At 43.5% G+C, this 11,840-nt stretch overlaps 1 protein-coding gene across 1 annotated transcript; it reads left to right on the plus strand.

Annotated features, from left to right (window-relative positions):
- Positions 1 to 1,506: 1,506 nt before the first annotated feature.
- On the plus strand, positions 1,507 to 4,345 carry C6H3orf80 (chromosome 6 C3orf80 homolog). The gene has a single exon (XM_028867226.2). The coding sequence runs from the start codon at positions 1,630 to 1,632 to the stop codon at positions 2,374 to 2,376; it is 747 nt and encodes a 248-aa protein (XP_028723059.1). The 5' UTR covers positions 1,507 to 1,629; the 3' UTR covers positions 2,377 to 4,345.
- The last annotated feature ends 7,495 nt before the right edge of the window (positions 4,346 to 11,840 follow it).

Genomic DNA, 11,840 nt, shown 5'->3' on the forward strand with positions numbered 1-11,840 from the left:
ATAGGTTGTAAGCAGTGTCAATTAAACTTCACAAGTTTAATTGACACTTTCGTCATGGCCAGAGAAACACTTCGACTTCACAAAAGCTTAGAAAACTCCCTGTGCTCAAGGACACACGGTCTCCTGTCTGAGTGACACTTAGACACTTCTCCCGGAAGAAAAAACATCATTTTGAAGTTGAAGCAAAGCAGGGTGTTCCCACCAGAAGAAGTTCTAGGAGAGACTTCATTTAGGCTGGGCCGCGCAGCCCATCTCAACCACCCCCACCCCCTACCCATCCAATCTTGCTCTGTTTCTGTATTCAGAGAGAAAACCTGGCTCATGGCTGAGTCTGTACAGTCTCTGTATATCCTTTGGCTTTTCCTTTTTTCTCACAACGACCCTTGAAATTTTCCCCACTTCAGGGAGTCCTCCTGTACAAGTGTGTCTGTTTTATACTGCCTCAATCAAAGCGGCTTCTTCGGGGGTTCCACCACCCGACAGATGTGCCCAATGGGTCTGGGTGCGCTGAGACTTCCCGGGCGGTGGGTTGCACGGAGATAAACTGATCCAAGTACTAAGTGGAAACACAGACTTCCTTTAAAGTCAGACTTTACAAACAAGAATAACCTTGAAAAAGACCTTCACATTCTGCTCAGGAACTTGGCCAGCCGCTTACTGCTCCCCTCCGGATCGGCAATTTATGCAGCAGGAGGGGGCTCCTTACACCTCGCCACTCAAATCCAGGCTCTCTACTCTGGGCGTAGTGGAGCAGAGGGCAGGATCAGGTTAGCCCATGAGAAACAAGGGTCTTCTCCTTTCTCCTTGGTGAGCTGGGGTCACCTCAACAGAGTGCTGCTCTGTCCCCCTGGGGCTACTTTCGTGGCTATAACTTGAGCCTCTCCAAAGAATTCTCTTACCTGTTCTGGAGTTTCTTAGGGTCCCGGCTCCCCAACAACCTGGACCTACCTGTCAGCAGAACTATCCAGCAGTTCCCACCCCGGAACCTCAGGGCAGCAATGGGGCTGCACTGGCCATTAATGGCCATCATCCATTTTTAATCAGAAAGATCACAAGAAAGATGGTAAGCGAAACCCGGTCGCGAGTCAATTTAAATAATATTCCCGGGGAAATCCAATCACTTAAAACTGAGACACCTACGCTAGTGGGAGAGAGCGCCCCGCCCGTCTGGCGGGGAAGAGCGCGCCGGCTGAATTAATCAAGATCAAGGGGCTCCCGGGCTGAGAGCTCAGCCTTAACCCTTCCAGCGCCGCGGGGTGCCCAGGTGCCGGAGGAAGAGCGCGGCCGGCGACGGGCGAGATGCCCAGAGCGACCCCGCGCAGGCCGCCTCTCTTGATCCCCGGGGCTTCACACGCTTCGCCCGGGACCCCAGCGCCGCAGCGCCCCGGCTCGAGGTCACAAGCTCCCGAGGCGGCTTCGGCAGTGAGCAGCAGCAGCCGCCTCCCGCAGCCTCGGCGCGTCCCGGGCTCCTCCTCCCGCCCCAGCGTGGCCAAGTGAGCACCGCTCCGGCCGCAGGTAGCCGAGGCGCGGGAGGTGGCGCGCGCGGGACCCATCGCAGCGCCCGGTCGCGCGGTCAGACGGAGCTCCGAGCCTCGCGGTCCCGGACGCCGGCGGAGGTCTGCACCGGCCATGTGGGGCCCGGGGGTCACGGCCGAGGGCCTGTCGGTGGCTCCAGCGCCGCCGCCGCTGCTGCCGCTGCTGCTGCTGCTGGCGCTGGCGCTGGTGGCGCCCTCGCGGGGCGGCGGGGGCTGCGCGGAGCTGGCGTGCGGCGAGCGGGAGCGCTGCTGCGACTCGGCCAACGCCACGGCCGTGCGCTGCTGCAAGCTGCCGCTCCACGCCTTCCTGGACAACGTGGGCTGGTTCGTCCGCAAGCTCTCTGGACTGCTCATCCTGCTGGTCCTCTTCGCCATCGGCTACTTCCTGCAGCGCATCATCTGCCCCAGCCCACGCAGGTACCCGCGTGGCCAGGCGCGCCCTGGCCAGGCACGACCCGGGCCTGCTGGAGGCTCCGGGCCGCCGGGGACCGCGGGGCAACCCGACGACGACGACGACTCGCCTGCTCTGTTGCGCGACGAGGTGGCGGCAGGCTCGCTGGACTCACTGCTGGACAGTGGCGGCGGCGGCCGGGGCCGAGGAGGTGGCGGACGTCTGCCTCCTACCTGCGTTTCGGAGCACGAGCTGCGGGTGGTGTCGCCGGTCTTCCTCCAGCTGCCCAGCTACGAGGAGGTCAAGTACCTGCCCACCTATGAGGAGTCCATGCGGCTGCAGCAGCTCAGTCCTGCGGAGGTCGTGCTGCCAGTGTCGGTGCTGGGCCATCCACGGGGCGGTAGTGCTGGGGACCCCGACGGCGGCCAGGGCCGCTTCCCGCTCATCTGAACGCCCGGAGCCTCGAGATCACCCGGACTGTACGAGGCTGGGGGCTGCGTGTGGCACGCAACAGCTGATGTGTTGGCGGCCGCCACTGACTGCCTCTGACCATACCTAGCATCCCCGCACAACCTGTCGCCCCGCGCCTGGGTTGGGGTCAGTCCCCTCCCGCTCGCTCCCTGGGGATCCTGTGTTTTTCTATGTTTCTTTGGGCTCCAGGTTGGGCAGCTCGGCAGGGGCGACGGCTTTGGATTAGCTTGCAGCTCCTCTTGGACGGTCGTCTCCGCCCTCTGCCAAGCCTCCCCTTGTGTTCACTGTAAGTGCCTGCTTCTCCAATCCAAAAGAACGCGTAAACCTTTGGTGTCTAGAGACCCGCAGCTTGCTTTTATGTTTGAAAAGGAAGGAGCGCAGGCCCATTCCTTGCCCTCTTGCATGGACGGGTCCCAGTCTCCCAAGACTGGATGGTGAGGCCTTTGGCTCTGGGCCATGGCCAGTGGCTGCTGCATGCGGGTCTGTGGAGGCAGCGCTTGGCTGTGATAGAATCCCTCTCTCGAGAAGGACCCAGAAAACCTTTTGGTGTCCGCCTGGCCAATCAAATAGTCACAGCTGACAGATCACAGGTTGGGGGAGGGATACCGTGATGGATGGTTTAGTTGCTGCAAGATGTAGCAAGTAATTAATCCGGACCCTATTTGTAATCTGGCACCGATGAACTCTTGGTTTTTGTCAGTAAGGTGTTTTTCTTTTATTTTTATATTTTATCATGCACTAAACACATCAGGAAGGCAGTTCAACAATTTGACAGGGTAATCACTGTTCTGTTTTAGGCTTGTAACCATCAAGAGGTCGCCCACATTCTGCCATTGCTTAATACAGTGTCGGACATTATTTCATTAAAGGTGTGGGGATGATCAAACAGGAAATGTGATGTAAAAACATGAAGGATATCTTATTTTCACTATTTAAGAATATATTTTATTTTTAGTACTGAAGCATAATGCATAACTTTTTATAATAACTGTGTCCATTGTCTAGTCTGGGTCTTAACTGTATCATGCATCATAGAATTTTATGTAAAAAGACCCTTGGTACATGTATGACATACCATGAAGCAAGATGGCTTGCCTGTATTTCCTTCTCTGTTTTTCATTTAGGATACATTCTGCAACATGATTCCAAACATAAGAAACAGAATTGTAACTTTTGTTTAAACCTGTAACTTTGCAGTAATGTGCAAAGAGTTCACCCAACCTACCTTTATTAAAATTAAGCAGTATCATTTTACTAGTTCTGGGACATTGCCTTTAAGCAAAGGGTAATGGGACACATTTTAATGCATCATGTGTAATGTACATATGGTATTGTCTGTGTACAATGCATACATTGTATACCATATGGCAATGGCGGCATACCGCTAGCATGAACAGAAAGGGTGGAAAGGAATACAGCTTTCCCTGGAGAAGTGTGAATAGTACCAATTGACAAGAAAGATTATCCACGCGGGTCTATGACTGAAGAAGCTGGGCAGGCCTATGAGATCGTCAAGTATCTGATATGTATTTTAAAAAAATATTTGATTACTTTTAACTTTTAAAGGCTGATTGAAAATGTCTGATGTCCTGGGAAATTTTTTTTAATGTATGAGTTATAATAAAATAGTGGTTTGCTTTAAACTTCTCAAAGCTCATGACACTGTCGTTAATGAAACCATTTGAAGTGCATTAAAAGAGAAAAACACTAAAACATTTCTCTGTGCATTTTTTTTCTTTTTTAAAGACAGAATCTCAGTTTGTAATCCAGGTTGATCTGGGACTTACTCACTCTACAGCCCAGGCCGGCCTCAAACTTGACTCAGTCACTCTACAGCCCAGCTGGCCTCAAACTTGGCTCAGTCCTCATGCCCCTGCCTTCCAAATCCTGAGATTGTAGGTGTGAGCTACCATACCTGGCTATCTTTGTACAATGTTATTAGATTTATGACTGTGGAGTAACATTAAAATATGTATCTCTTGTTTAAAAGAAATTTTAAACTGTGAACTGACAGACAAAAAAAATAGGAATTGAGATTCTACTAATTGAAAATAATACAAGATTTAATCAAACAATTATACTGAATTATATATTTATGTTACTCAGATATGGTAAATTTGTGTTATATGTGGCTATCAGTACAATTAATAAAAAATGAGCTTAATTTTAGGGTATCTATATCTTAGCCAAATGTATTCAAGAGTGCCACGTTTTCCAGAAAACACTCAGGCCTTTTCTTTTCATCAATAATAATAATCCTGAATATAGTAACACATCTGGAATGCAGAAGTTCACATGCTAGATAAACGTAATGGACATGTGTGTCATCACTGGCTGTGTAAAAGTAATTTGTTACGAGAGTTCAGTATCACAACCAAAGGAAAATGTCTTCCTGAAATAGAACGAGTTTTAAAAAGCCATTAATCGCTACATTCAGCAAATGCAAGGGTGCTCCTACCGTGGAAAATGGCATTGGCAATTATGCCAAAGGGCATGAGGTATACTATATAAGGAAAAGGAGATTCAATTGTAAAGGCCAACGGGAATATGAGGAAATGGCCCCACTTAACAGTTTAAAAGGCAATATGCTAAGTACCTTGGTGTCCTTTTTTGTATACAGTATCTCTCAAGAGGAATTAATAAACAATTCAGAGCTGCAACTGATATGTTATAAACACCAATATGATGTTCAGATCTATACACTATTCTGAAATGACTTTTCATAAGTTGTAAATAACTTGGACTTCCTGGTAGAGAGAAACAGTGTTGTTGAAACAAGTATTGAATTTTGAGTAGCAAGCCTTAACCATCTCTCCAAAGTGGCTCAGGAATCCCATTAACAGTAGAACAAAAACCATCCTTTCTTTCATGTGGCCAATCACAGAAAAATTGTAGTATCCCCTTTAAAACACTATAATCTTCAAATGTTAAATAAACGAGTACATTGGTTACTCACAAAATCATATAGAACCTGATTTTATTTGTATACTTTTACTTACAAAATTTAGTTTTAATTTTGTCACAAAAATCACCTCATGGGAGGAGGGAGCAACACTTAATGCTTGTCAGTAATCCAGATAGTATCGGCTTCCCCTGAACATCTTAGTTAAAAGGGGTTAAATATCTTCATTGTTTTGACATCGTCCACTCCTCTGTTCTCTCCTGTGTTATTAACTTGTTCTGTGTTGTCTTTAGAGTTTCTTCAGAGGCACCTCCACATGGTCCTCACTGCAATTCAACAATGCTCCAGTTTCAACTTCACTCTCTGCACGGAACTCTTAACAAACCAGTATTTTTCTAGTGTTTTCTTTGTTTACTCTTTGCATCTGGCTTCTGTAGGCTTGCATTTTGAGCCAGGTAAGCCTTTCCTCTTTATCCATTAAAGGACTATAAACTCTTTTCCCCTTTAATTTTTATGTAGAACTCTCTCTGCCACTCCGGGTAAAGGCTGGGATCTTAATGTTTCTACCTCTCAAGCACAATAGACCCTGACATCTATCTATTGTTCCTCACCTAGATATTTTGGAAAGAATGGTCAACACATCTCTCCATCTTGCTCCAAATATATGCTCTTTGCTATATTGGGGGAAAAATTGACCTTTGCATTTTCTTCTTAACAGGGACCTTATTTTGCTTCCAAACTATATACATACATATATAAATATATGTTGTATGTATGTATGTATGTATATTTCTTCTTTGTAGACTGCTGCATCTTTCTGCTCAGTTTTCCTCGCAGTCAGCTTTGTGGTTTCCTTGGTGCATTCTGTTTTATCTAAGTAATGGTAAACCCATCTTGGTTTGCCAATAGTCTATTTGTTGTTCTGGACCTCAGAAGTAACTTGATTTAGGATGATTGCTACCTCTTACGTGCTTTGTCCTGTCCTCCAGTAAGCTGTTCACAGTATCTGTTTTATTGGCTAGACTAGAAGTTACCCAACTGTTTTCTATGCTTCCACATGATCTTATAATTTTCATAAATTCATTAAGATTTTATCTTTTGCCTCTTTGTTGATCATATTTATTTCATTAAAGGATTAGAACCTTCCAGTTATATTCTTTTGTTCTTCTGTTTCTATGAGTTTTATTTTTATTATCGACCAAAGATGTTACCAGATCAAAATTAATTTTGATTATTTTTCTAGGTCTTGAAAGTGTCATCCTTGATTTATAGGCTTAATTTTGATGCAAACTCTTTGTTTTGGTTTGCTTTCTACTGCTTCAATAAACACCATAACCAAAAGCAATTTGGGGATAACAGGGTTTATTTGGCTAACAGGTCCTGTCCAGGTCACAGTCAATCACTGAAGAAAGTAGGAGCAGGAACTCAGGAGGAGTGGAGGCAGGAACCGTGGAGGAAAGCTGCTTACTGGCTTCCTCCTCATGGCTCACTCAGCTGGCTTTTTTATTCAACCCAGGACCACCTGCCTAGGAGAGGTACCACTCACAGTGGGCTGGGTCCTCCCTTAGCAATCACTAATAAAGAAAAGGTCCACTGACTTGCCTACAGGCAAGCTGTCTGATGAGAGTATTAGAGTATTTTCTCAATTGAGGTTTCTTCTTCCCAGATGACTGAAGTGTGTGTCAAGTTGATTTAAAAAAAAAAAAAAACACTAGCCAGGAAGGACACTCTTAAACAGATTGTCATATTCCTTCACACACATGATCCTTGTTGGACTAGCCAGCTGTCAGACTTCTCCAGTGCCATGGCAAGTTTACCTCTCCCTTCATGCTCCACTCACCAACTTACTTCATAGCTTAATCTTCCAGCCTTTGCTCTTGGAAGCTCCTCATAATACCCTAATCTTTACTTGAACCTAAGACCCTTGCTATCATCCATCAGTCCCATATTTGTGACTGGAACAAAGGGATAGTCTCCAACTTGTCTTTTTTTTTTTTTAATTACTCTCCTAATTATTTACTCTCATCTCTGTACACTGCATGAATAGACAGATGTTTACAATTCTGAAACTCATGCTCAGGGCTGATCTTGTCTAATGACTAACACTGTCTTGCAGGTTCCTTACTATTTGTCTACCGTTTCAGAGACATTAGCTTTGGATTCTCTGGATTCTCTTCTTCTTATCCTTATCTTCCTCCTCTTCCTTCTTCTTTGGTTTTTCAAGGCAGAGTTTCTCTGTGTAGCCCTACCTGTCTGGAACTCTCTTTGTAGACCAGGCTGGCCTCTAACTCACAGAGATCTGCCTGCCTCTGTCTCCTGAGTGCTGGGATCAAAGATGTGCACCACCAATGGATGGTTTGGGATTCTTATTCACAAAGATCACAAGAGTCTTCTTGATTGGGATCCTAGTCCATTCCCATTTTTCTTTGCTGTATGGAATGTGTTCCACATCTAATGTATTTGACTTGAAAACATCATTTTTCCTTGAGTTCTATCCTACATGTCTCTGTCCCAGAAAGTCCTCAGCTGAACCTTTCTTTATTGCTTGACAGTTTCAATAAAATAACTCCCACTTGGCTCAAGGTTTTCTTTCATTTAAAAATGTTGTAGATGGCCAATGTTTTAGATGGTCAATGTTGTAGACAGTCAATGTTATAGATGGTCAGGGTTTTAGATGGTCAATGTTGTAGATAGTCAATCTTATAGATGGTCAGTGTTGTAGATCGTCCAAGATTTAGATGGCTAATGTTATAGTTGGTCAGTGTTTTAGATGGCCAATGGTCAATATTGTTGATGGTCAGTAGTGTAGATGGTCAGAGTTTTAGATGGTCATCCACATGTGCTTTCAACTGGAAACTTATGCAAGCAATTTGCAATGAAAGAATTACAGCAACGCTATATTACTGGAGTTCTGAGGAAGAGTTCTGCTTTCTGTTATATCTGAATCTGTGGTAAGAACTTATTCCTATAAACAAGTTTTCTAAATCTGGCCTGTCTATAAGCTTTGTAATGTCTCCAAGATCTCTTGGACTTCCCATAAGAGCTTGAAACATAGTATGTTTTCTACTGATCGCAATTCCACTTTGAAATTCTCCTCCATTGTCCTTTTCTCTGGGTTTGTCTTTTTGTCCTTGTCTGGTTTCCTTTGGGTTCAATCTCACCCAAAGAAGATCTCTGGAGCCTACAACATTCAATTTTTGGAAGTTCCTTCCCTTAATACTCTAGAAGCAAACAACTAGCAAGTCTCAGGAAGTCCCTGTAACTTACCAGATTCACAAGGCTCCTCCTTCCCCAACATTATATAAATTGTAAATACTGATGAGAAGAGGCTGTTCTCAGACCAGTCAAGCTGCTGACAAGTAGTGTTCCAGGGTTCCAGCTTTCATGAGTAATCACCCATACTGGAGTGGGCTTTTTGGCGGTCATTGAGTCCTCTGTGTCCCATAAGTAATCCCAATAAACTAATTTGTTCATGAAGTTGGACTTTGGTGGTCTTATTTTGCTCTGTTGTTGATTCTGTATCTTGGATGAGTAAATGTTTGATCATGTCTCCCCAGGAACAGTGCTTTACAAATATTCATCAATTTATCTCTTCCTAAGATCACCATTTATTTTTCTTTCACAGCTTCCTTATTCCTTTATTTTATTCTTTTTGGATTTTTGAAATGAGGTTTCATGTATCCTAGAATGCTGGTCTTAAACTCCATATGTATCAAAAGATGACCTAAACTTCTGATCCTCATGTCTCCACTTTCCAAGTACTGAGATTACAAGTGTGTACCATACAGTTCACAGTGATAAACTTAATAACATCACTTCTAGCTTGCTCTAATTTAATATTTGGTACCAATTTGTATTTTAGCCTTTCATATTAGGTAATATCTATAACAACTCCCAATTGTTTGTATGACATAGACATGCTTAATGGGTAAAACCTGACAAAATAAAAGATGGGCATGAACATGTCCTTAACTATAATCATGACACATGCTGTGGAGGTGACTTTTCATTTTTATCATGATAAAACAATAACTTGAAGTTAACAATAGCTGTATGCATCATCCTGCATAGCTTGGTCCTAGAAACCTGACCAGGGTGACAAGAAATGAATAAAGGACAGAGAGACATAAGTACAGAAAAGCTGGAAATAGGTGGGATGTACATTCCCATAGAGACAGAAGAACAGCAACCCTGAAAACGCAGTACTTTTATTTTGTCATCTGAATCAAGGAACAGGTTTATTGTACATAACCTCTCTCTCTTTTTTTTCACAAGCAAAATAAAGGAGTTACTGTTTGTTATTTAAAGGAACCATTATTTTAAAAAAAAATCATAGAATGTGTGTGGGAATCTAGAGTGACTTCATATTATGTGTAGGATGGAGACATGTCTGAAAGGTGTTTGAAAAATGACTCATGACCCCTTCTCCTGGGCTCCATACTAAGGCTCATAGCCCCAGCAGCCTTATGGGAGGCCAGGCTGGTCCTAGGAACCCCAGGTAAGACACCATCCATTGTCCATGAAGGCCAGTCTGGTCCTAGGGACCCCAAAGGCCAGACCAGATCTAGGGGCCCTAGTCTACATCCCCTTCTCTGGGCTCCATATCCTGGTCTACAGCTTTAGAAGAGGACTTAGGTCTTACCAGAAGCCAGGCTGGATCTAGGGACCCATAGCCCCCAAAATCCAGAGGGAACAACCTACTGAACCTGAAGACTCGCTAGTCATCAGAACCCTTGGCCATTCAGGCCAGAAGACCAGAGAAGAAAGAGAAACCAAGGAACAAAGCAGCCACCTAAAAAAGACAAATGCAGGAATCAACACCTAGACCTAAAATCATCTCAAATCCAGATGCCTAAATGCCAGTGTGAGAACACAATCAATAACAGAAAAGGCAATATGGCATCATCAGAGCCCAGCTATCCTGCAACAGCAAGACCTGAACAATCCAACACAGCTGAAGCACAAGAAAATAACCTTAAAAATTATTTACCAAGATGATAGAGGTCCTTAAAGAGGATATGAACAAATTTATTAAAGAAATTGAGGAAAAGATAAACAAATAATTGGAAGAAATCAATAAATCCCTAAAAGAAAACCAAGAAAAACAAACAAACAAACAAACAAACAGATAAAGGAAACGATTCAAGACCTGAAAATGGAAATAGAAGCAAAAGAGAAAACACAAATGGAGGGAATCCTGGAACTGGAAAATCTGGGGAAGTGAACAGGGACTGCAACAGGATACAAGAGATGGAAGAGAGAATCTCAGCACTGAAGACATGATAGAGGAAACAGATTCATCAGTCAAAGAAAATGTTTAAATCTAAAAAATTCCTAACACAAAATATCCAGGAAATCTGGAACACTATGAAAAGACCAACTATAAGAATAATAAGAATAGAAGAAGGAGAAGAAACCCAGCTCAAAAATTTAGAGAATATATTTAACAAAATCATAGGAGAAAATGTTCCTAACCTAAATAAGAATATGCCTATAAAAGTACAAGAAGCTTACAGAACACCAAATAGACTGGATCAGAAAAAAAAAAGAATCCTCACTACATAATAATCAAAATATTAAAAATACAGAGCAAAGAAAGAATATTAAAAGCGGCAAGGGAAAAAGGTCAAGTAACATAAAGGCAGACATATTAGAACCACACCTGACTTATCAATGGAGACCCCAAAATCCAGAAGACTCTAAGAGACCACAGATGTGAGCCCAGACTACTATAACAAGCAAAAATGTCAATCACCATAGGTGGAGAAAATAAGGTATTTCATGACAAATTCAAATTTAAACAATATCTGTCCACAAATCCAGCCTATAGAAGGTACTAGAAGGAAAACCCCAACCCAGGAAATTAACTACACCCACAAAAATACAGGCAATAGATAATCTCACACCAGCAAAACCCAAAGAAGGGACACACACACACACACACACACCTACCACCACCAACAACAAAATAGCAGAAATTAACAATCATTCGTCATTAATATTCCTCAAATCAATGGACTCAATTTGTCAGTGAAAAGGCACAGGCTAGCAGACATGAAAACAGGATCCAACATTCTGCTGGATACAGGAAACATACCTCAACATCAAAGATAGACATTACCTCAGAGTAAAGGGTTAGAAAAAGATTTTCCAATCAAACAGACCTAAGAGGCAAGCTCATGTAACTATCCCAATATCTAACAAAATAGACTTCCAACCAAAATTAATCAAAAGAGATGGAGAAGGGCATTTCATATTCATCAAAGAAAATCCACCAAGATGATATCTCAATTCTGAATATCTATGCCCAAATGTAAGGGCACCCACATTTGTAAAAGAAACATTACTAAAGCTTAAATCACACATAGAACTCACACACAATAATAGTGGGAGGCTTGGGGCTGGAGAGCATAGCTCAGTGGTTAAGAGCACTAGCTGTTCTTCCAGAGGTCCTGAGTTCAATTCCCAGCAACCACATGGTGGTTCAAAAAAAAATAGTGGGAGGCTTTAACACCCCACACTCAGCAATGGACAGGTCATC

Source organism: Peromyscus leucopus, chromosome 6, assembly GCF_004664715.2.
Source record: "Peromyscus leucopus breed LL Stock chromosome 6, UCI_PerLeu_2.1, whole genome shotgun sequence".
NCBI classification, from domain to species: Eukaryota; Metazoa; Chordata; class Mammalia; order Rodentia; family Cricetidae; genus Peromyscus; species Peromyscus leucopus.

Excerpts from the sequence above, each read along its gene's own strand:
- C6H3orf80 (XM_028867226.2), top strand. The coding sequence starts at position 1,630 with ATGTGGGGCCCGGGGGTCACGGCCGAGGGCCTGTCGGTGGCTCCAGCG.